This window comes from Bombina bombina, chromosome 7 (assembly GCF_027579735.1).
Source record: "Bombina bombina isolate aBomBom1 chromosome 7, aBomBom1.pri, whole genome shotgun sequence".
In the NCBI taxonomy this organism is placed as follows: Eukaryota; Metazoa; Chordata; class Amphibia; order Anura; family Bombinatoridae; genus Bombina; species Bombina bombina.
The window spans coordinates 446,912,051-446,939,167 of record NC_069505.1 but is presented as its reverse complement, the minus strand read 5'-3'; the positions used below and the strand labels follow the sequence as shown (position 1 = coordinate 446,939,167).

At 44.3% G+C, this 27,117-nt stretch overlaps 1 protein-coding gene across 1 annotated transcript in view; it reads right to left on the bottom strand.

Moving 5' to 3' along the window:
• The window catches only part of HEBP1 (heme binding protein 1), a 78,955-nt gene extending 63,023 nt beyond the window's left edge, over positions 1–15,932 (bottom strand). The window contains exon 1 of the mRNA XM_053721403.1: positions 15,388–15,932. Within this exon, the coding sequence (XP_053577378.1) occupies positions 15,388–15,465 (78 nt within the window). The 5' untranslated portion in view covers positions 15,466–15,932. The remainder of the gene's footprint in view (positions 1–15,387) is intronic.
• Between the last annotated feature and the right edge of the window lie 11,185 nt (positions 15,933–27,117).

The window sequence follows — 27,117 nt, the reverse complement described above, 5'->3', positions numbered from 1 at the left end:
CCTTTTCATCCTACACCCTGACCTATTATAGTACTGTATGCTAATCCCTCTTCATCCTACACACTGACTTACTATACTGGCTAACTGGGCATTATTCACCTGTGTGGTACTGTATGCTAATCCCTCTTCATCCTACACACTGACCTACTATACTGGCTAACTGGTCATTATTCACCTGTGTGGTACTGTATGCCAATCCCTCTTCACCCTACACTCTGACCTATTATACTGGCAAACTGGGTATTATTCACCTGTGTGGTACTGTATGCCACCTCCTCGTTACCCTGCACCCGACCTACTATACTTACTAGCTGGGCATTATTCACATGTGTGTCACTGTATGCCAATCCCCTTTCACCCTACACTCAGACCTATTATATTGGTTAACTGGCCACTATTCACCTGTGTGGTACTGTATGCTAATCCCTCTTTACCATGCACCCTGACCTACTATACTGGCTAACTGGGCATTATTCACCTGTGGGGTACTGTATGCCAATCCCTCTTCACCATACACCCTGACCTATTATACTGGATAACTGGGCATTATTCCCCTATATGGTACTGTATGCCAATCTCTCTACACCCTTACCAAATATTCTGGCTAACTGGGCATTATTCACCTGTAGGATACTTGTATGCCAAAGCCTCTTCACCCTACAACCCGACCTACTATACTTACTAACTGGGCATTATTCACATATGTGTCACTGTATGCCAATCCCCTTTCACCCTACACCCCAACCTATTAAATTGGTTAACTGGGCACTATTCACCTGTGTGGTACTGTATGCTAATCCCTCTTCACCATGCACCCTGACCTACTATACTGGCTAACTGGTCATTATTCACTTGTGTGGTACTGTATGCCAATCCCTCTTCACCCTACACCCTGACCTACTATACTGGCTAACTGGGCATTATTCACCTGTGTGGTACTGTATGCCAATCACTCTTCACCCTCTACCTGACCTACTATACTGGCTAACTGGGCATTATTCAACTGTCTGGTACTGTATGCAAATCCCTCTTCATCCTACACCCTGACCTACTATACTGGCTAACTAGGCATTATTCACATGTGGGGTACTGTATGACAATCCCTCTTTACACTACACCCCAAACTACTATACTGGCTATCTGGGCATTATTCACCAATGGGATACTTGTATGCCAATCCCTCTTCACCCTACACCCTGACCTACTATACTGGCTAACTGGGCATTATCCACCTGTGGGATACCTGTATGCCAATCCCTTTCCATCCTACACCCTGACCTATTATACTGGCTAAATGGGCACTATTCACATATGTGGTACTGTATGCCAATCCCTCTTCACCCTACACCCTGACCTACAATACTAGCTAACTGGGCATTATTCACCTGTGTGGTACTGTATGCCAATTCCTCTTCATCTTACACCCCAACCTATTATACTGGCTAAATGGGCACTATTCACATGTGTGGTACTGTATGCCAATCCCTCTTCACCCTACACCCTGACCTACTATACTGGCTAACTGGGCAATATTCACATGTGTGGTACTGTATGCCAATCCCTCTTCACCCTCTACCCTGACCTACTATACTAGCTAACTAGGCATTATTCACCTGTGTAGTACCGTATGCCAATCCATCTTTACCCTACGCCTGACCTACTCTACTGGCTAACTGGGCATTATTCAGGTGGGGTACTGTATGCCAATCCCTCTTCACCATACACCCTGACCTACTAGACTGGCTAACTGGGCATTATTCACCTGTGTGGTACTGTATGCCAACTCCTCTTCACCCTGCACCCGACCTACTACACTGGCTAACTGGGCATTATTTACTTGTTTGGTACTGTATGCCAACCCCTCTTCACCCTGCACCCTGACCTACTATACTGGCTAACTGGGCACTATTCACATATGTGGTACTGTATGTCAATCCTTCTTCATCCGGCACCCTGACCTACTATACTGGCTAACTGGGCATTATTTACCTGTGTGGTACTGTATGCCAATCCCTCTTTACCCTACACCCTTACCTACTATACTGGCTAACTGGCTAACTTAGTATTTTTCACATGTGTGGTACTGTATGCCAATCCCTCTTCACCCTGCACCCTGACCTACTATACTGGCTAGCTGGGCATTATTCACCTGTGTGGTACTGTATGCTAATCCCTCTTCACCCTGCCCTCTGACCTACTATGCTGGCTAACTGGGCATTATTCACCTGTGTGGTACTGTATGCTAATTCCTCTTCATCCTACACACTGACCTACTATACTGGCTAACTGGGCATTATTCACCTGTGTGGTACTCCCTCTTCATCCTAAACACTGACCTACTATACTGGCTAACTGGTCAATATTCACCTGTGTGGTACTGTATGCCAATCCCTCTTCACCCTACACTCTGACCTATTATATTGGCTAACTGGGTATTATTCACCTGTGTGGTACTGTATGCCAATCCCTCTTTACCCTACATCCTGACTTACTATACTGGCTAACTGGGCATTATTCACCTGTGTGGTACTGTATGCCAATCCCTCTTCACCCTACACCCTGACCTACTATACTGGATAACTGGGCATTATTCACCTGTGTGGTACTGTATGCCAATCCCTCTTCACCCTACACCCTGACCAACTATACTGGCTAACTGGGCATTATTCCCCTGTGGGATACTTGTATGCCAATGCCTCTTCACCCTACAATCCGACCTACTATACTTACTAGCTGAGCATTATTCACATGTGTGTCACTGTATGACAATCCCCTTTCACCCTACACCTCAACCTATTATATTGGTTAACTGGGCACTATTCACCTGTGTGGTATTGAATGCCAATCCCTCTTCACCCTACACCCTGAACTACTATACTGGCTAACTTGGCATTATTCACCTGTGTGGTACTGTATGCCAATCCCTCTTCACCCTACACCCTGACCTACTATACTGGCTAACTGGGCATTATTCACATGTGTTCTACTGTATGCCAATGCCTCTTGATCCTACACCTAACCTATTATACTTGCTAACTGGGCACTATTTACATGTGTGGTACTGTATGCCAATCCCTCTTCCCCCTACAACCTGACCTACTATACTGGCTAACTGGGCACTATTCACATGTGTGGTACTGTATGCCAATCCCTCTTCACCCTCTACCTACTATACTGGCTACCTGGGCATTATTCACCTGTGTGGTACTATATGCCAATCCCTCTTCACCCTACACTCTGACCTACTATACTGGCTAACTGGGTATTATTCACCTGTGTGGTACTGTATGCCAATCCCTCTTTACCCTACACCCCAAACTACTATACTGGCGAACTGGGCATTATCCACCTGTGTGGTACTGTATGCCAATCCCTCTTCACCCTACACCCTGACCTACTATACTGGCTAACTGGGCATTATTCACCTGTGTAGTATTGTATGCTAATCCCTCTTCACCCTACCCCTGACATACTAGACTGGCTAAATGGGCATTATTCACATGTGTATTACTGTATACCAATCCCTCTTCACCCTACACCCTGACCTACTATACTAGCTAAATGGACATAATTCACATGTGTGGTACTGTATGCCAATATCTCTTCACTCTACACCCTGACCTACTATACTGGCTAACTGGGCATTATTCACCTGTGTTGTACTGTATAGCAATCCCTCTTCACCCAACACCCTGACCTACTATACTGGATAACTGGGCATTATTCACCTGTATGGTACTGTATGCCAATCCCTCTTCACGCTACAACCCAACCTACTATAATTACTAGCTGGGCATTATTCACATGTGTGTCACTGTATGACAATCCCCTTTCACCCTACACCCCAACCTATTATACTGGATAACTGGGCATTATTCACATGTGTGGTACTGTATGCCAATCCCTCTTCACCCTACACCCCAACCTATTATATTGCTTAACTAGGCACTATTCACCTGTGTGGTACTGTATGCCAATCCCTCTTTACCCTACACCCTGACCTACTATACTGGCTAACTGGGCATTATTCACATGTGTGGTACTGTATGCCAATCACTCTTCACCCTACACTCTGACCTATTATACTGGCTAACTGGGCACTATTTACATGTGTGGTACTGTATGCCAATCCGTCTTCACCCTCTACCCTGACCTACTATACTGGCTAACTGGGCATTATTCACCTGTGTAGTATTGTATGATAATCCCTCTTCACCCTACCCCTGACCTACTAGACTGGCTAACTGGGCATTATTCATCTGTGTAGTATTGTATGCTAATCCCTCTTCACCCTACCCCTGACCTACTAGACTGGCTAACTGGGCATTATTCACATGTGTGTTACTGTATACCAATCCCTCTTCACCCTACACCCTGACCTACTATACTAGCTAACAGGGCATGATTCACATGTGTGGTACTGTATGGCAATCCCTCTTCACCCTACACCCTGACCTACTATACTGGCTAACTGGGCATTATTCACCTGTGTAGTATTGTATGATAATCCCTCTTCACCATACCCCTGATCTACTAGACTGGCTAACTGGGCATTATTCATATGTGTGTTACTGTATACTAATCCCTCTTTACCCTACACCCTGACCTACTATACTAGCTAACTGGGCATTATTCACCTGTATGGTACAGTATGCCAATCCCTCTTCATGCTACAACCCAACCTACTATAATTACTAGCTGGGCATTATTCACATGTGTGTCACTGTATGCCAATCCCCTTTCACCCTACACCCCAACCTATTATATTGGTTAACTAGGCACTATTCACCTGTGTGGTACTGTATGCTAATCCCTCTCCACCATGCACACTGACCTACTATACTGGATAACTGGGCATTATTCACATGTGTGTCACTGTATGCCAATCCCATTTCATCCTACACCCTGACCTATTATACTGGCTAAATGAGCACTATTCACATGTGTGGTACTGTATGCCAATCCCTCTTCACCGTACACCCTGACCTACTACACTAGCTAACTGGGCACTATTTACATGTGTGGTACTGTATGCCAATCCCTCTTCACCCTACAACCTGACCTACTATACTGGCTAACTGGGCACTATTCACATGTGTGGTACTGTATGCCAATCCCTCTTCACCCTCTACCCTGACCTATTATACTGGCTAACTGGACATTATTCACCTGTGAGGTACTGTATGCCAATCCCTTTTCATCCTACACCCTCACCTATTATAGTACTGTATGCTAATCCCTCTTCATCCTACACACTGACCTACCATACTGGCTAACTGGGCATTATTCACCTGTGTGGTACTGTATGCTAATCCCTCTTCATCCTACACACTGACCTACCATACTGGCTAACTGGGCATTATTCACCTGTGTGGTACTGTATGCCAATCCCTCTTCACCCTACACTCTGACCTATTATACTGGCAAACTGGGTATTATTCACCTGTTTGGTACTGTATGCCAACTCCTCGTTACCCTGCACCCGACCTACTATACTTACTAGCTGGGCATTATTCACATGTGTGTCACTGTATGCCAATCCCCTTTCACCCTACACTCAGACCTATTATATTGGTTAACTGGGCACTATTCACCTGTGTGGTACTGTATGCTAATCCCTCTTTACCATGCACCCTGACCTACTATACTGGCTAACTGGGCATTATTCACCTGTGGGGTACTGTATGCCAATCCCTCTTCACCATACACCCTGACCTACTATACTGGATAACTGGGCACTATTCACCTATATGGTACTGTATGCCAATCTCTCTAAACCCTGACCAACTATTCTGGCTAACTGGGCATTATTCACCTGTAGGATACTTGTATGCCAAAGCCTCTTCACCCTACAACTCGACCTACTATACTAACTAACTGGGCATTATTCACATATGTGTCACTGTATGCCAATCCCCTTTCACCCTACACCCCAACCTATTATATTGGTTAACTGGGCACTATTCACCTGTGTGGTACTGTATGCTAATCCCTCTTCACCATGCACCCTGACCTACTATACTGGCTAACTGGTCATTATTCACCTGTGTGGTACTGTATGCCAATCACTCTTCACCCTCTACCTGACCTACTATACTGGCTAACTGGGCATTATTCAACTGTCTGGTACTGTATGCAAATCCCTCTTCATCCTACACCCTGACCTACTATACTGGCTAACTAGGCATTATTCACATGTGGGGTACTGTATGACAATCCCTCTTTACCCTACACCCCAAACTACTATACTGGCTATCTGGGCATTATTCACCAATGGGATACTTGTATGCCAATCCCTCTTCACCCTACACCCTGACCTACTATACTAGCTAACTGGGCATTATCCACCTGTGGGATACCTGTATGCCAATCCCTTTCCATCCTACACCCTGACCTATTATACTGGCTAAATGGGCACTATTCACATATGTGGTACTGTATGCCAATCCCTCTTCACCCTACACCCTGACCTACAATACTAGCTAACTGGGCATTATTCATGTGTGGTACTGTATGCCAATTCCTCTTCTTCTTACACCGCAACCTATTATACTGGCTAAATGGGCACTATTCACACCTGTGGTACTGTATGCCAATCCCTCTTCACCCTACACCCTGACCTACTATACTGGCTAACTAGGCATTATTCACATGTGTGGTACTGTATGCCAATCCCTCTTCACCCTCTACCCTGACCTACTATACTGGCTAACTAGGCATTATTCACCTGTGTAGTACTGTATGCCAATCCCTCTTTACCCTACCCCTGACCTACTCTACGGGCTAACTGGGCATTATTCAGGTGGGGTACTGTATGCCAATCCCTCTTCACCATACACCCTGACCTACTAGACTGGCTAACTGGGCATTATTCACCTGTGTGGTACTGTATGCCAACTCCTCTTCACCCTGCACCCGACCTACTACACTGGCTAACTGGGCATTATTTACTTGTTTGGTACTGTATGCCAACCCCTCTTCACCCTGCACCCTGACCTACTATACTGGCTAACTGGGCACTATTCACATGTGTGGTACTGTATGTCAATCCCTCTTCATCCGGCACCCTGACCTACTATACTGGCTAACTGGGCATTATTCACCTGTGTGGTACTGTATGCCAATCCCTCTTTACCCTACACCCTGACCTACTATACTGGCTAACTTAATATTATTCACATGTGTGGTACTGTATGCCAATCCCTCTTCACCCTGACCTACTATACTGGCTAGCTGGGCATTATTCACCTGTGTGGTACTGTATGCTAATCCCTCTTCACCCTGCACTCTGACCTACTATGCTGGCTAACTGGGCATTATTCACCTGTGTGGTACTGTATTCTAATCCCTCTTCATCCTACACACTGACCTACTATACTGGCTAACTGGGCATTATTCACCTGTGTGGTACTCCCTCTTCATCCTAAACACTGACCTACTATACTGGCTAACTGGTCAATATTCACATGTGTGGTACTGTATGCCAATCCCTTTCACCCTACACTCAGACCTATTATATTGGTTAACTGGGCACTATTCACCTGTGTGGTACTGTATGCTAATCCCTCTTTACCATGCACCCTGACCTACTATACTGGCTAACTGGGCATTATTCACCTGTGGGGTACTGTATGCCAATCCCTCTTCACCATACACCCTGACCTTCTATACTGGATAACTGGGCACTATTCACCTATATGGTACTGTATGCCAATCTCTCTACACCCTGACCAACTATTCTGGCTAACTGGGCATTATTCACCTGTAGGATACTTGTATGCCAAAGCCTCTTCACCCTACAACTCGGCCTACTATACTAACTAACTGGGCATTATTCACATATGTGTCACTGTATGCCAATCCCCTTTCACCCTACACCCCAACCTATTATATTGGTTAACTGGGCACTATTCACCTGTGTGGTACTGTATGCTAATCCCTCTTCACCATGCACCCTGACCTACTATACTGGCTAACTGGGCATTATTCAACTGTCTGGTACTGTATGCAAATCCCTCTTCATCCTACACCCTGACCTACTATACTGGGTAACTAGGCATTATTCACATGTGGGGTACTGTATGACAATCCCTCTTTACCCTACACCCCAAACTACTATACTGGCTATCTGGGCATTATTCACCAATGGGATACTTGTATGCCAATCCCTCTTCACCCTACACCCTGACCTACTATACTGGCTAACTGGGCATTATCCACCTGTGGGATACCTGTATGCCAATCCCTTTCCATCCTACACCCTGACCTATTATACTGGCTAAATGGGCACTATTCACATATGTGGTACTGTATGCCAATCCCTCTTCACCCTACACCCTGACCTACAATACTAGCTAACTGGGCATTATTCACGTGTGGTACTGTATGCCAATTCCTCTTCTTCTTACACCGCAACCTATTATACTGGCTAAATGGGCACTATTCACACCTGTGGTACTGTATGCCAATCCCTCTTCACCCTACACCCTGACCTACTATACTGGCTAACTGGGCATTATTCACATGTGTGGTACTGTATGCCAATCCCTCTTCACCCTCTACCCTGACCTACTATACTGGCTAACTAGGCATTATTCACCTGTGTAGTACTGTATGCCAATCCCTCTTTACCCTACCCCTGACCTACTCTACGGGCTAACTGGGCATTATTCAGGTGGGGTACTGAATGCCAATACCTCTTCACCATACACCCTGACCTACTAGACTGGCTAACTGGGCATTATTCACCTGTGTGGTACTGTATGCCAACTCCTCTTCACCCTGCACCCGACCTACTACACTGGCTAACTGGGCATTATTTACTTGTTTGGTACTGTATGCCAACCCCTCTTCACCCTGCACCCTGACCTACTATACTGGCTAACTGGGCACTATTCACATGTGTGGTACTGTATGTCAATCCCTCTTCATCCGGCACCCTGACCTACTATACTGGCTAACTGGGCATTATTCACCTGTGTGGTACTGTATGCCAATCCCTCTTTACCCTACACCCTGACCTACTATACTGGCTAACTTAATATTATTCACATGTGTGGTACTGTATGCCAATCCCTCTTCACCCTGACCTACTATACTGGCTAGCTGGGCATTATTCACCTGTGTGGTACTGTATGCTAATCCCTCTTCACCCTGCACTCTGACCTACTATGCTGGCTAACTGGGCATTATTCACCTGTGTGGTACTGTATGCTAATCCCTCTTCATCCTACACACTGACCTACTATACTGGCTAACTGGGCATTATTCACCTGTGTGGTACTCCCTCTTCATCCTAAACACTGACCTACTATACTGGCTAACTGGTCAATATTCACCTGTGTGGTACTGTATGCCAATCCCTCTTTACCCTACACCCTGACCTACTATACTGGCTAACTTGGCATTATTCACCTGTGTGGTACTGTATGCCAATCCCTCTTTACCCTACACCCTGACCTACTATACTGGATAACTGGGCATTATTCACCTGTGTGGTACTGTATGCCAATCCCTCTTCACCCTACACCCTGACCAACTATACTGGCTAACTGGGCATTATTCCCCTGTGGGATACTTGTATGCCAATGCCTCTTCACCCTACAACCCGACCTACTATACTTACTAGCTGGGCATTATTCACATGTGTGTCACTGTATGACAATCCCCTTTCACCCTACACCTCAACCTATTATATTGGTTAACTGGGCACTATTCACCTGTGTGGTATTGAATGCCAATCCCTCTTCACCCTACACCCTGACCTACTATACTGGCTAACTGGGCATTATTCACCTGTGTGGTACTGTATGCCAATCCCTCTTCACCCTACACCCTGACCTACTATACTGGCTAACTGGGCATTATTCACATGTGTGGTACTGTATGTCAATCCCTCTTCATCCGGCACCCTGACCTACTATACTGGCTAACTGGGCACTATTCACCTGTGTGGTACTGTATGCCAATCCCTCTTTACCCTACACCCTGACCTACTATACTGGCTAACTTAATATTATTCACATGTGTGGTACTGTATGCCAATCCCTCTTCACCCTGACCTACTATACTGGCTAGCTGGGCATTATTCACCTGTGTGGTACTGTATGCTAATCCCTCTTCACCCTGCACTCTGACCTACTATGCTGGCTAACTGGGCATTATTCACCTGTGTGGTACTGTATGCTAATCCCTCTTCATCCTACACACTGACCTACTATACTAGCTAACTGGGCATTATTCACCTGTGTGGTACTCCCTCTTCATCCTAAACACTGACCTACTATACTGGCTAACTGGTCAATATTCACCTGTGTGGTACTGTATGCCAATCCCTCTTTACCCTACACCCTGACCTACTATACTGGCTAACTTGGCATTATTCACCTGTGTGGTACTGTATGCCAATCCCTCTTTACCCTACACCCTGACCTACTATACTGGATAACTGGGCATTATTCACCTGTGTGGTACTGTATGCCAATCCCTCTTCACCCTACACCCTGACCAACTATACTGGCTAACTGGGCATTATTCCCCTGTGGGATACTTGTATGCCAATGCCTCTTCACCCTACAACCCGACCTACTATACTTACTAGCTGGGCATTATTCACATGTGTGTCACTGTATGACAATCCCCTTTCACCCTACACCTCAACCTATTATATTGGTTAACTGGGCACTATTCACCTGTGTGGTATTGAATGCCAATCCCTCTTCACCCTACACCCTGACCTACTATACTGGCTAACTGGGCATTATTCACCTGTGTGGTACTGTATGCCAATCCCTCTTCACCCTACACCCTGACCTACTATACTGGCTAACTGGGCATTATTCACATGTGTTCTACTGTATGCCAATGCCTCTTCATCCTACACCCAACCTATTATACTTGCTAACTGGGCACTATTTACATGTGTGGTACTGTATGCCAATCCCTCTTCACCCTACAACCTGACCTACTATACTGGCTAACTGGGCACTATTCACATGTGTGGTACTGTATGCCAATCCCTCTTCACCTTCTACCTACTATACTGGCTATCTGGGCATTATTTACTTGTGTGGTACTGTATGCCAATCCCTCTTCACCCTACACCCTGACCTACAATACTGGCTAACTGGGCATTATTCACCTGTGTAGTATTGTATGCTAATCCCTCTTCACCCTACCCAAGACCTACTAGACTGGCTAACTGGGCATTATTCACATGTGTATTACTGTATACCAATCCCTCTTCACCCAACACCCTGACCTACTATACTAGCTAAATGGACATGATTCACATGTGTGGTACTGTATGCCAATACCTCTTCACTCTACACCCTGACCTACTATACTGGCTAACTGGGCATTATTCACCTGTGTAGTACTGTATGGCAATACCTCTTCACCCTACACCCTGACCTACTATACTGGATAACTGGGCATTATTCACCTGTATAGTACTGTATGCCAATCCCTCTTCACGCTACAACCCAACCTACTATAATTACTAGCTGGGCATTATTCACATGTGTGTCACTGTATGCCAATCCCCTTTCACCCTGCACCCTGACCTACTATACTGGCTAACTGGGCATTATTCACCTGTGTAGTACTGTATGCCAATCCCTCTTCACCCTACACCCTGACCTACTATACTGGCTAACTGGGTATTATTCACCTGTATGGTACTGTATGCCAATCCCTCTTCACGCTACAACCCAACCTACTATAATTACTAGCTGGGCATTATTCACATGTGTGTCACTGTATGCCAATCCCCTTTCACCCTGCACCCTGACCTACTATACTGGCTAACTGGGCATTATTCACCTGTGTAGTACTGTATGCCAATCCCTCTTCTCCCTACACCCTGACCTACTATACTGGCTAACTCTGTATTATTCACCTGTGTGGTACTGTATGCCAATCCCTCTTCACCCTACACCCTGACCTACTATACTGGCTAACTGGGTATTATTCAACTGTGTGGTACTGTATGCCAATCCCTCTTCACCCTGCACCCTGACCTACTATACTGGCTAATTGGGTATTATTCACCTGTGTGGTACTGAATGCACATTGTATGGATGTTAGGGGGGTAAGGGATGTGCACATTGTATGGATGTTAGGGGGTAGGGGATGTGCACCTTGTATGGATGTTAGGGAGGTAAGAGATGTACACATTGTATGGATGTTAGGGGGTAGGGGATGTGCACCTTGTATGGATGTTAGGGGGTAAGGGATGTGCACATTGTATTGATGTTAGGGGGTAAGGGATGTGCACATTGTATGGATGTTAGGGGGTAGGGTATGTGCACATTGTATGGATGTTAGGGGGTAGGGGATGTGCATATTGTATGGATGTTAGGGGGGTAGGGGATGTGAACATTGTATGGATGTTAGGGGGGTAAGGGATGTGCACATTGTATGGATGTTAGGGGGTAGGGGATGTGCACATTGTATTGATGTTAGGGGGGTAAGGGATGTGCACATTGTATGGATGTTAGGGGGTAGGGGATGTGCACATTGTATGGATGTTAGGGGGTAGGGGATGTGCACATTGTATGGATGTTAGAGGGTAGGGGATGTGCACATTGTATGGATGTTAGGGGGTAGGGGATGTGCACATTGTATGGATGTTAGGGGGTAGGGGATGTGCACATTGTATGGATGTTAGGGGCTAGGGGATGTGCACATTGTATGGATGTTAGGGGGTAGGGGATGTGCACATTGTATGGATGTAAGGGGGGTAACGGATGTGCACATTGTATGGATGTTAGGGGGGTAGGGGATGTGCACATTGTATGGATGTCAGGGGGGTAAGGGATGTGCACATTGTATGGATGTTAGGGGGTAGGGGATGTGCACATTGTATGGATGTCAGGGGGGTAAGGGATGTGCACATTGTATGGATGTTAGGGGGTAGGGGATGTGCACATTATATGGATGTTAGGGGGTAGGGGATGTGCACATTGTATGGATGTTAGGGGGTAGGAGATGTGCACATTGTATGGATGTTAGGGGGTAGGGGATGTGCACATTGTATGGATATTAGGGGGTAGGGGATGTGCACATTGTATGGATGTAATTGGGTAGGGGATGTGCACATTGTATGGATGTTAGGGGGGTAAGGGATGGGCACATTGTAAGGATGTTAGGGAGTAGGAGATGTGCACATTGTATGGATGTTAGGGGGTAGGAGATGTGCACATTGTATGGATATTAGGGGGTAGGGGATGTCCACCTTGTATGGATGTTAGGGGGGCAGGGGAGGTGCTCTTTGTATGGATGTTAGGGGGGGCAGGGGAGGTGCACCTTGTATGGATATTACGGGGGCAGGGGAGGTGCACCTTGTATGGATGTTAGGGGGTAGGGGATGTGCACCTTGTATGGATGTTAGGGGGGGGGCAGGGGAGGTGCTCCTTGTATGGATGTTAGTGGGGGGCAGGGGAGGTGCTCCTTGTATGGATGCTAGGGGGGCAGTGGATGTTTACCTTGTATGGATGTTAGGGGGCAGTGGATGTTTACCTTGTATGGATGTTAGGGGGAGCAGGGGATGTTTACCTTGTATGGATGTTAGGGGGGGCAAGGGAGGTGCTCCTTGTATGGGTGTTAGGGGGGTAGGGGAGGTGCTCCTTGTATGGATGCTAGGGGGGGCAGGGGATGTTTACCTTGTATGGATGTTAGGGGGGGCAGGGGATGTTTACCTTGTATGGATTTTAGGGGGGGCAGGGGATGTTAACCTTGTATGATGTTCGGGGGGGGGCAAGGGAGGTGCTCCTTGTATGGATGTTAGGGGGGCAGGGGATGTTTACCTTGTATGGATGTTAGGGGGGGCAGGGGAGGTGAACCTTGTATGGATATTAGGGGGCAGGGGATGTTTACCTTGTATGGATGTTAGGGGGGGCAGGGGAAGTGCTCCTTGTATGGATGTTAGGGGGCAGGGGATGTGCACATTGTTTGGATGTTAGGGGGTAGGGTATGTGCACATTGTATGGATGTTAGGGGGTAGCGGATGTGCACATTGTATGGATGTTAGGGGGTAGGGGATGTGCACATTGTATGGATGTTAGGGGGGTAAGGGATGTGCACATTGTATGGATGTTAGGGGGTAGGGGATGTGCACATTGTATGGATGTTAGGGGGTAGGGGATGTGCACCTTGTATGGATGTTAGGGGGGGCAAGGGAGGTGCTCTTTGTATGGATGTTAGAGGAGGCAGCGGAGGTGCACCTTGAATGGATGTTAGGGGGGGCAGGGGAGGTGCACCTTGTATGGATGTTAGGGGGGGCAGGGGAGGTGCTCCTTGTATGGATGTTATTGGGGGGCAGGGGAGGTGCTCCTTGTATGGATGCTAGGGGTGGGGCTGGGGATGTTTACCTTGTATGGATGCTAGGGGGGCAGGGGATGGTTACCTTGTATAGATGTTAGAGGGGGCAGGGGATGTTTACCTTGTATGGATGTTAGGGGGGGCAGGGGATGTTTACCTTGTATGGATGTTAGGGGGGGCAAGGGAGGTGCTCCTTGTATGGATGCTAGGGGGGGCAGGGGATGTTTACCTTGTATGGATGCTAGGGGGGCAGGGGATGGTTACCTTGTATGGATGTTAGAGGGGGCAGGGGATGTTTACCTTGTATGGATGTTAGGGGGGGCAGGGGATGTTTACCTTGTATGGGTGTTAGGGGGGGGCAAGGGAGGTGCTCCTTTTATGGGTGTTAGGGGGGCAGGGGAGGTGCTCCTTGTATGGATGCTAGTGGGGGGCAGGAGAGGTGCTCCTTGTATGGATGTTAGGGGGGGCAGGGGATGTTTACCTTGTATGGATGTTAGGGGGGCAGGGGAGGTGCTCCTTGTATGGATGTTAGTGGGGGGCAGGGGAGGTGCTCCTTGTATGGATGTTAGGGGGGGCAGGGGATGTTTACCTTGTATGGATGTTAGGGGGCAGTGGATGTTTACCTTGTATGGATGTTAGGGGGGCAGGGGATGTTTACCTTGTATGGATGTTAGGGGGGCAGGGGATGTTTACCTTGTATGGATGTTAGGGGGGGCAGGGGATGTGTGGCGTGGTTCATATGGAGCACACAATTAATCTGGTGTGTACTACCTTATACCAAGGGCTGTAAATGCCAGCAGTGGTTTTATGATGTGATGTGGCTCTCATATTCCTCACAGTAGCCCATAAAACCTCATAGGTGCCAGCTGGGCAGCGTTTGTAGGGTAACGCGTTTTGTACATAGCCAGTGTTCTATGCAGTGTAAGGAGAGGGGTAAACAGGGGGAGTGTAAAAAATATATAACCCCAAGAACATATTGCAAGGTTCACAGCTGCACCCTGATATTTAGCTTTTTGATCAGCTAAAATTCCCCAATGACCAATCCCAGTCCACCACTCACTTTACCTTCTCTCCTTTGAGAATAAGTTTCCCATTAATGACCTCATGTCCTCCAAAGAGCGAATTCTTTATCATTCCAAACATGCTGGCTCTATACACGTCTCTTCCACCTGCAAGTCAGTTACCTTTCTCTTTCCTTCCGTCTGAGTCTCACTCTCTCACCTGTAGGTCTGAGTCTCTCTCTCTCACCTGTAGGTCTTTCTGAGTCTCTCTCTCACCTGTAGGTCTTTCTGAGTCCCACTAACTCACCTGTAGGTCTGAGTCTCTCTCACCTGTAGGTCTGTCTAAATCTCTCTCTATCACCTGTGTGTATCTGATACACCTGTGTCTTTCCCCTCTCTGTCTTCCTCTACACTGCTGTGTTTGTCTCTCTGTGCTAAACTGTTGTGTCTCTCTCTGTCTCTCACTCTCTTTTCCTCTATCTCTAGCGTGCAGTTCTGTTTATCACACACAATACTAATGTTACTCTAGTATTTCTCTATCTCTGCTACACTGCTGTGTCTGTCCCTCCCATACATGTACAGTAATAGTTTCCCCTTTCTGTGCCTCACAGTTTTTTGGATTCTTTTGTTCCTCTTCCTGTAAGGCAGTTGGGAGGAGATTCACCCAGTACTAATATTGGCTAATAGTGGGGACGTCACACAATAGCAAGAGGTCACATCACATTAAACAATGACAGTATCTGTATGTCTATCATAGGGACATTGTGTACACAGACCTGGCTACTCACACATATATGTATCTGGGTATGTAGGTGAATGTATCTGCAGGTCTACTATGGGTTGAGGGACATACTGCAAATCCACAGAGAACCAATAAACACACAGAATATGTTGTTAAACAAATGCCACAATAAAGATGCATCTAGCAGACAGGAACATTTTAGGGAGGTTACCCCTCTGACCAAGTGCTGGGTACCTGTATCTCCTCTGTATTTATCATATATAAAAATATTAATGCTTACTTATGTGCTACAAGAATAAAAACCATGTTATCCTCTGCCACTTATACACCAAACCTGTCACAGCCCCCTCCCCCTTCCTACTAACTTCAGTTCTGTGCATTACTCAGCTAGATCCTTAAAGGGACAGTTAAGTATAAATTAAACTTTCATTATTCAGATAGGACTTTTAATTTTAATTGACTTTCCAATTTACTTTTATCATCAAATTTGCTTTTTTCTCTTGGTATTCTTAGTTTAAACTAAACATAGGTAGGCTCATATGCTAATTTCTAAGCCTTTGAGGGCTGCCTCTTATCACATGCTTTTTAAATCTCTTTTCAACACAAAGAGACAGAAAGTACACGTGGGCTATATAGATAACACTGTGTTCAGGCACAGAAAGTTATTTAAGATCTAGCACAATACAATGCTAAATTTAAGACAATAGATAATAAACAGTCACAGTCGTTTGATCAGGGGGCTGGAAGAAGGTTCCTAGATACAAGGTAATCACAAAGGTAAAAAGTACATTAATATAACTGTGGTTATGCAAAACTGGGGAATGAGTAATAAAGGGATTATCTATCTTTTAAAACAATAACAATTCTATGGTTGACTGTCCCTTTAAGGGATTAAAGGCTTATCAAATTGTTCTCTATCCCAAGAGTGATCTAAACCCTTTAAACTATCTATTTATCCTTAACTTTGAATATATAAATATGTGTGCATACGTTATTCACCCCAGGGACATGTTTCGCTATGAATTGTGTATTGAGTGCAACACCAGATGACGTAACAAAGTCACTACCACCGAAGAGGTGGCCAACAAATTATTAATAGCATAGACAACACTGATGTTGTCTGTCCAGAACACAATATTTCTGTCAAAGAATTTCTTCCCCTAAAGTTCAACTGACATGACTATGGGAAAAAGTTTAAGGAGAGTTAAGTTGCGAGTCAAGCCCAGAGTTACCCACTGGCTCGCCACCGCCCCGCACTCTGTTCACCTTGAAAATAAGCCCCATAGCTATGTGCTCCCGCAGCATCAGTAAAAAGGTGCAAAAGCTGGATAGATACTGGTCCAGTGCGCCAAACACACACGCCATTAAATTTTATTAAGAAGGATTCCCAGACTAACAAATCTGCTACCAAGTGCTTTGAGAGCGTAATCTTTTGAGTGGCCCTAGATCTGCTGCTAAGTTGTCTCTCTAATCTTCGATTAAAAACCCTACCCATAGGGATAACCTTGCAAGCCAAATTAAGTAGACCTAAAAGGGGAAAGGGTTGGGAGGGTTCATACCCTGCCATAACTGTGAATCAGTGGAATCAAATGTTAGTACAGGGTTGCCCAACATTTTTTTCCTAAATTCAGAGTCATATTCCCTCCATATCCCATCACTATGATGTCTTTGGATCCAATGAATGGTATCCATGTATTTTAAAATGGCCAAATTTTGAGAGGGGTATTTCTCAAGGTAGCAGGATGAGAAGACCCTAAAACATTGCAGCCACTCATCAAAAGTGTCAGGGCGTTTAAATTTCTTAGGGGCTGTCCCCTCCGCTCTCCTTTCCCGCTGCCTATAAGCATCAATAGACAAATCAAAAATATTAATGTATTTACCCTGATGTATACGCTTTACAATTTTTGGGTGTAAGTGAGCGTAAAGGGAATATATGTTTGCTGGGCTAGCATCCTCATACAATGCAGCTTTTCTTTCCAAAACCACAGCTAAAGGGGGCCCGCTCTGTACTGGGAGTGGGGGGACTACCCCGATTGATTAGGTGTAATTGCGCCTACACTGACCTGTTTATTAGCACCTGAATGACTTTACCTTAGGATTTTTTTTAATCATCCTAAACATCTCTTTAGACCCTTTCCCTGTAGACCTAGAGAAGTGTCGCTATCGGAATCAGTGTCATAGGGGAGGAGTCAGAGGAATCATTACGGTCATGTGTAAATGTGCCAGACTCACCATGTACTGCAGTTGTGGGGATAGGCAATGAAGTGCCTGTTGCATTGTCAGTTGCAAAGTTGATGCGGTTTGAGGCCATGCCCTATTGCTCTGATGACAACACCCCCTGCAAGAGATCCAACAACTTGCAAACACATTGTACATTGGCACTGGGAGTACCAGAGATGGAACACAGAGATGAAGAAGAGACTGGTATAGAGGAAGCATGCAAAAAATTAACGTTCTCAGAACTTTCAATCCTCGAAATTACAGTCATACTGCCCCTGTTCTGATGTCCCCCATCATTCACACTGCTCTGCCCAGCAGGACCACATTCATTCAATTGGGAGGAAGGGGTAGCCTTGTCCTGCGGACCTAATCCCTCATTCACACTCCTGGAATCCAGGGGATTAATTAGGTGACCTGGAGCATTAGTATTGATTCCCGTTTGAAGAACAGAATTTTCTAAGGTTACATCGTTTTGTATATCAATAGGACTGTGTAACTGCCTATCGCCTGCATCTGAACTAACATTAGAAAGTAAAGTTGACCCTTTTCCTATTATAAATTCCAAAGGCCTTTTATTAACTTTAGTTACTTTGCCCCTCATGTGAGATCCGGTTTTATTGCCAACCGTTTTCACTACCTTCTTGCGCTGAGCAAATTGTTTTTTCCTAATAGCCTGTTTCTGTTTTGGACTTATGCTGCACTGTACGCTATTACCGCTGCGCTGCCTGCCCCCTGAGTTCCCCCTCTGTTCAAAGAAGAGACTTCACACCTTTGGGACTGGATGGAGAAGAGGAAGTAGCTTGCTTGCTCCCAGCTTTTAAGGTAAGGAGGGGCCCTCCATACAACTGCAACATTGTTGCAGACACAAATCCAACCCTCTTCTCCTATACCACTCACCTACAGCCTTAACCCTTAGCACACTCCAGGCCCATGCTGGGCCCTACACTAACCGTTTGTCTAGAATTGTTGCTCTTTAATGCCTCAGGGCCCAGGGTGGACTCTTATATATAGGTGGCGCCAGGACGGGCCTCCAACTAATCTCTGGTCACTCATATTCCAAAGGGACCATGTTCAGCATTGTCTGTCTGGTCTTATGAGGGCATTTTAATCATTATTATCTTTATCTGTAATGTGCAGCACTATACAGCATTTTAAAGGGGGAAACATTGCTGGGAGCACTTGCCCCATCCCCCCAAGCACCCTTTTTTACTTACACAGCTAGATTAAACCTTACTCTTCTATTTTGCATTTAAAATAAATCTTATTGGTGGGGGGCATATCCGGACGGCCAAGAATGGCCACAATTCTTATGGCTGCTGATATATGAAAGATAATCTGCCTAATATCTGGAGTCTGATGATCCTTTTTACCCTGAAAACTTTGTATACAAACCCAACATGATCTCCTGAACACAGAGCTATAAATTATAACAACATCGGCAATGTATGGGCCTTAGACCAGATCGTTGATTAATGAGGTGGCGGCCTACATATCTGAAATCAACCCTCTCCCAAGTGTGGGGTAATGCAATGTATCATCCCACTGCTTAAACTGATATACGAACTACCAGGTTCATATGAATCATCCAGCCATCAATGCTTAGTTTCACCAAGGAAAGCAGATAGAAATGGAGGCTCTAGATTCATGGGAACAGAATATGTACCTACGGCTAGATCACCATTTTGAAGACCTGAATCAGAGCTTATACTCTGCATTCAGCGAGTATGCAGTGGATCAACTCGCAACTCGCCGAGAGGTTTTTCAGCAGACGATATTAAGCAGAGCAGAGGTGAATAAGTCGCTCTGTCAGAGGAATCACACTACTCTCCTGAGCGAGATTACGACTGCAACACAGCCACCCAGTTCTCATATTCCTCATCCTGTAACACGTTTGGGGCAATAGAGAGGAGATAACTACTGTACAAGAATCAGGAAGAGCGGAAAAGTGCAAAGCTTTAAGTCTCGCTAAAGTAGGATCCTCGCTCAGCTTGAAAGCTTCTTGCATCGGAACAGCAAGCCATGGATATCAGAGATCTATCCCGCAGGAATCATCCACATTGGCCAGCATGGAGGAGTCAAGGGGAATATGTGCATGCTTACTCGGACATTAAAGTGGGAGTCGGCTGACTAGGTCATGGACTTTTACCATGCAGCTACTTGCCCAGTAATAACTTCCACCGCTGGACTACTATGCCCTGATGATGGGTACCAAATATACCGCTGATAGCCGTTGTAGTCTCTCATAAGTATTTTATCTCAGTGGTAACTTTACTTAATCATAGGTTTATAATGTGTTATTATGGTGACACAGATCTTATTTCCTAGTTATCATCAGACTCAATTGTTATGTCATTTAGGTGATTATAGTAGGGGACTGCTGTCTTAGACCCCAGTGCATAGCTATGCCTCGCTGCAGATCCCGCATCTACTTTAGAATTTCAGCCTAGAATTAGCAGATAGTTGCCATTGTGGAATACATTATTGTCTCTGGCTAAAATGTAGACAATATTCTTCTACACTTTTGCCTATACTTGTTTAGCCATTTGACAGAATAGAACCATGTTACTTTACTAGTCATATCTACCCCTATAATCAGAATTATGTGAGATTGTTCCTCTACCAGCGGTGTAGGGGAGTACATATATATATATCATAAATATAGAAGAAGAAAGGGGAGAAATAATTCTACATGATATCTATTTTAGAACATTACATTCTATTATATGCCCAGCTAGATAATACCATGTTACTCCCATGGGATATGAATTATTATTATTATTATTATTATTATTATTATTATCGGTTATTTGTAGAGCGCCAACAGATTCTGCAGCGCTATAAACATAGGCAGAATACAAGGAAACATTTATAGGGATCAGATGGGTAGAGAGCCCTGCCAAGAGTCGCACTGTTGTAGTCAGCTCTTAAGAAGGTGATCTACAAACAGCTGGACTCTTAGGTTTACATGCTAAGGGGGTTCAGGGGATAGCAATGGAGGAGAGGAACTGGTATAAGGTAAGGTTAGCATAGGTTGTATGCATCCCTGAACAGTAGAGTCTTTAGGGAGCACTTGAAGTTTTCAAAACTAGGGGAGAGTGTTGTGGAGTGAGGCCAGGGCCGGTGTTAGGATTTTTGGCCACACAGGCGAGGATACATTTTGCCGCCCCCCCCCAATTAAATACCATCCCATTGCTAGTTAAAGGGATATGAAATCCAATTTTTATTTGTTCATGATTCAGATAGAGCATGCAATTTTAATCAACTTTCCAATCAACTCCTATTATCAAATTTTCTTCGTTCTCTTGGTATCTATATTTGAAAAACAGGATTGTAAACTTAGGAGCCGGACCATTTTTGGTTCAGCATCCTGGGTAGCGCTTGCTGAAAGGTGGCTAAATGCAAATTAAACAGTGTTAGTGCTGCATTTTTATTAGAATCATGATAAGCATAGCATTTCTTTAAAATGTCATCTATATAAAATGCAGTAAGTTAAATGTTAACCCCTTGAGGGCTAAAATGTATTGCAGAGCAACCAAGAGGTTAAATATTATATACATTTATAATTAACCTTCCTTTACAGGTTATTTATTCTGTCTCTCATAAATCAGCTTGCATATTTATTTCCCCCACAACACTAATTGTTAATACATACATTTTTTACTGATAGGTTAGTATGTGTGCACACCCTAGTTGGGAATCATTGCTCTATACAAACACTGACTTTAACAGGAATAAATAATATTTGAAAAATATGTTGTTTAAAAGCATGTGCATAATTTAATTTAGTCAAATTTAACATTGATTATTTATCTGACCTGATAGTTTTCATGTACTAAAGAAAAAAAAAGGCAGGAAGGCAGCACAAAAAAAAACCCAAACAACTTTATTTGAAGGCTAAAACATAGCTATGTTTTAGCTTTCAAATAAAGGTTATTTTCTACTTTTTTGGAGTGCTGCCTTTCTGCATTTTTTTTCTATAACACATGAAAACTCCTGGGATCTAAAAGGAGAAGATCTAAAAGGCATTGCACCCTGCACTATTGTTTAAATTCTTCGGACAAAACTTACAGCCCTGCAGAGTAATTCTAGGTCCTCATAAGAGTCAGAGCATGCATGATATATTTGATCCAACATTAATAACCCAGTATGGTTTACCTAAGTAACCCCACTTACCCAGTAGCATCACTAGGGTTGGTGTCACCCCCTTCTTAGGAATAAAATATAGCTTTTTATATATATATATATATATATATATATATATATATATATATATATTGTCAATTTAATTGGCTATAGCTGTTGTTCTTAGAAAGAACAGTTGTATATTAGAATATTAGAATAATTGAAACTTTAAACTAAGATGGTAATGTAAAATGTTTACAACCCTATGCAATTTAAATAACTAGTTTTTATTTTAGGGGGGTTGGCTATGGTGTTTAATTGCAGACATTCTGTACATTTTAAACTGATTTGTATATCATGTACATTTCTAAAAATAGCAGGTTAAAAAAAATTAGAAAAGAAACAAAATAAATCCTCAAAAAAACCCAGAAAAAGTATTTGAAATGGTTCCTTTCCATTGTTACAAAAAATGTAAAACAAGTATAAATCTCAATATGAAAACCCCAGAAACAAAATGGTTAACTACTGCATTGCATATTTGTAAGTGAGTTAACCTTTTTTGACAGATTTATACTTATTCCACTAGACAGTGATGTGAGTTAGAACTAAATTGTCAGGAATGAGGTGGGTGTATTGAACCTGGCATTTGTTGGACCTTTTAATTCTCTCCTCAAACCAGGGCATTTTTAGGACACTCACACACACACACACATATATATATATATATATATATATATATATATATATACATATATATATATACATACACACACCCGTATACACACAATGGACTATAGTCATAAACAGCAGCAGTAAACAAATCTTATAATAGATATTCAGATTATAAAATTACCTTGATCTGTTCCATAGACATAGTCCAGAGACCAGCAGCCAATAAATTATATAGATGGTTGATTTATTCTAGTGAAGGAGTGTTGTGTTGTCTGACACATTCTCACTGACAGCTTTCCCTCTTGAAATCACGCAGCCACATCAGTTTTAACCTTTAATTTTTTACTACCCTTCCTCCCGATTCACATGTGGAGTAGCCAAGCAGAATTTATAGCCGTTTACTTACAGAGCAGCTATCAGTAAAGTTTGTAACCTGATAGCTGCTCTGTAAGTAACAGCTATAAATCAGAACACACAGAAAACACTAACACTTCTCTTATAACCAGGGCTGCTGCATCATGGCCATGTGCTTTATATGAAGATAAAGCCACGTGCAGTGCAGTGTTTTGCCGCAATAAAAAAAAACAACAATAGTTACTTTGGACTGGCGCAGGGCAAGCCCTGATGTCACTCATCCCCTGAGCATGTCACCCCACGGTCCGCACACCCTGCCAATGATGCCACTGCACTTACCCCAGATCTTTGTCAGTCACTTTTCAAAGATCTTCTTTGCAGCTTGATGCCTGGTGCTGCTCCTTCCCGCTCTCTAGTTCCTCTGTGCTCTGTCCTGCACAGCCTGACTGGCTCCTCCCCCTTCCTCTCCGGTCATGTTCCTTCTGCTTCTGCTGTGTGTGTGACTAAAAGGAACATGACCGATGACCTGGCAGTGGCTGGAACTGGAATGTGTAGCAGTCTAGCAGAATAGGGTATTGAGGTGGTGATGCATGGTGGAGCCGACACATGTGGTGGTTCAGACAGAGCACAGGGAGGTCACGCATATTTCTCAAAAAGCCCATCCAGGCCAGCAGACACAGTAAAATATACACAAATGTAAAAAAAAAAAAAAAAGATCAATGTGTTGCCGCTCCAAGTTTGCGCCTCACCTGCTGGGCGCCCTAAGGCCATCGCCTAACTGGCCTTATGCTTTAAGCCGGGCCTGAGTGAGGCAGAGAGTTCCACAAGATGTGAGCCAGTCTGGAGAAGTCCTGTAAACGGGAGTGTGATGAGGTAACAAGAGAGGAGGAGACTAGGAGGTCATGAGCAGAGTGAAGGGGACGGGAGGGAGAGTATCTGGAGACAAGGTCTGAGATATAGGGGGGAGCAGTGCCGTTGAGGGCTTTGTATGTCAAAGTGAGAATTTTGAGTTTAATCTTAGATGCAAGAGGAAGCCAGTGAAGGGATTGGCAAAGAGGGCCAGCAGATGAAGAGCGACGTGTAAGGAAGATGAGCCTGGCAGAGGCATTCATTATAGATTGTAAAAGGAGCTAGGTAGCAACTGGGGAGACCAGAGAGGATAGAGTTGCAGTAATTAAGGCAGGAAAGGATGAGAGAGTGTATTAAAATCTTAGTTGTGTCTTGAGTAAGGAAATGTCTAATGTTAGAGATGTTTTTAAGGTGGAAGCAGCAGGATTTAGCCAAGGACTGAATGTGAGGAGTGAAAGAAATATCTGAGTCAAGTGTGACCCCAAGACATCGGGCATGCAGGGTAGGGGTAATGATGGAGTTGTCGACAGTAATAGAGAGATTGGGGGTGGAGATTTTGGAAGAAGGGGGGAACATAAGGAGCTCAGTTTTGGAGAGATTTAGCTTGAGGTAGTGAGAGGACATCCAGGAAGAGATGTGAGAAAGACAGTTAGTGACACGCGTTAGCAAGGAAGAAGATAGGCCTGGTGCAGAGAAGTAGATTTGGGTGTCGTCGGCATACAAAAGGATATTGGAACCCGTGGGACTTTATTAGGGAACCTAGTGATGACATGTAGATTGAAAAGAGAAGGGGGCCGAGGACAGAGCCTTGCGGTACCCCAACAGAAAGTGGTGACGGGGCAGAGGAGGACTCAGAGAAGGCTACACTAAAAAGTACGGCTAGACAGATAGGACGAGAACCACGAGAGGGCTGTGTCACAAATGCCGAAGGATTGGAGGTTTTGAAGCAAAAGAGGGTGATCAACAGTATCAAAGGCTGCGGACAGATCAAGGAGGATAAGCAGAGAGAAGTGACCTTTTGATTTTGCTGTAAAGAGGTCATTGGTTACCTTAACGATTGCTGTCTCTGGGGAGTGATGGGGACGAAATCCAGATTGCAGTGGGTCAAGAAGGGAGTTTAATGTAAGGAAATGGAATAGGCGTGTATATACTAGCTTTTCGAGAAGCTTTGAGGGAGTAGGGAATAGGGCGGTAGTTGGATGGGAAAGTTGGATCAAGAGAAGGTTTTTTAAAGGATAGGTGTGACCAGTGCATGTTTCAGAGATGAGGGAAATATACCGGTGCTGAGGGAGAGGTTGAAAATGTTTGTGAGTATAGGGGTAAGGGTAGAAGAGAGGGAGGGGAACAGCTGTTAGTGGATAGGGTCAAGGTAACAGGTAGTGAGGTGAGAGTGCAGTAAAGTGCCGAAACTTCTTCCTCAGTAACAGGGGAGAAAGAGCTAAATTTATGGCTATATGGGTTGTGGTTGATTGCGAGTGTTTGAGGGGGTGAGAGAATGGAAGTATGTTGAGAGCTGATTTCGTTTCTGATGGAGTCGATTTTGTTATTGAAGTGGCTGGCAAAGTCTTGAGCTGACAGAGAAGTTGTATTAGGGAGTGGGGGAATTGAGATGAGGCTTATTTATTATTGCAGGGGTTTAATTATTTCATAATGCACTCTTACGTGAGAACTCACATTATAGCAAGACAGTCTGCTTATATCACTTTCCTACTGTTAAATTCCCGAGTCCCTAGATAGAGACACTTAAGAGCCTTCTTGAAATGATTTAAGTCTGTCTGACTTCTCTTTGTATAATTGTGTACTATAAGATATATGTCTAAGCTTGAATGGCGCAGAATTAAGATATTTCAAGTGTCCTGGTAAAAAAAATCATATTTTAAGCATTTCTATATTATTTTATATTGTTTCCTTGTTATAACCACATCATTCCTTTGTATTTGTGATCACTACTATATAGTTAGAAAAGATGGATCTCATATTATCTGCTCATTTCATGGACCAAACTACTACATAGCGTACCTATAAATCCAACTAATAACTGCTTCATGACATACATATATCACCAGCATGTATAAGGTACTATTATTGTACAAAGAGTGACCGTCTTTATCACTAGAATTCCTCTAGGTGTACTTCAGGCTTTTATGGGTCCATGAGTGACTCAATACAAAATGAGAGGAATCAATAATCCTAAAAAAAGAGGTTCCGACCTAGCAAACTGAGCTGTAATTATTCATATTGTATACCACAGGCACCTGTTTCTACTTATTGTACATGTATGATGTCATTCTTGCTTTGCATTACTGTCTCATATTGTGTTATGCTGTCATGTTCTAACAACCTCAATAACAAAATTATTGATTTAAAATAAACAAATAAATAAATAAATAAACAAACCTTACTCTTATAGCTGTGTGCTTGCAAGGGAGTGCCAGACTTTCTATGTGTTGTGTTAATATTTGTGTTTTGTAATTTTCTCTATGGGTTTTGCATAGGGTTGCCACCCGCCCCGGTTTCACCGGGACAGTCCCGTTCTGAGGCTCTGTGTCCCGTGTCCCGGAACTAGCCTCAAATGACCCGAGCTAAGCACTCCCCTGGAGCAGTGAGCACAGACTTTACAAAATATAAGATGGCCAGAGGAGCGCTTAGCCCGGGGTTACTAAAAAATCCTGGGTAGTCTGCAGAAGAGACGGAGTATGATGATGTGTGACTAGGGTTGCAGACAGTGCAGTGTGTAACACAGTGGGAGGGGGGAAGACGAGGGTCGTTGGGGAGTCATCACATGCTACTGCTTGTTACTATCCCATCGCTTAGCGGTGACATGAAGAGGGAGGA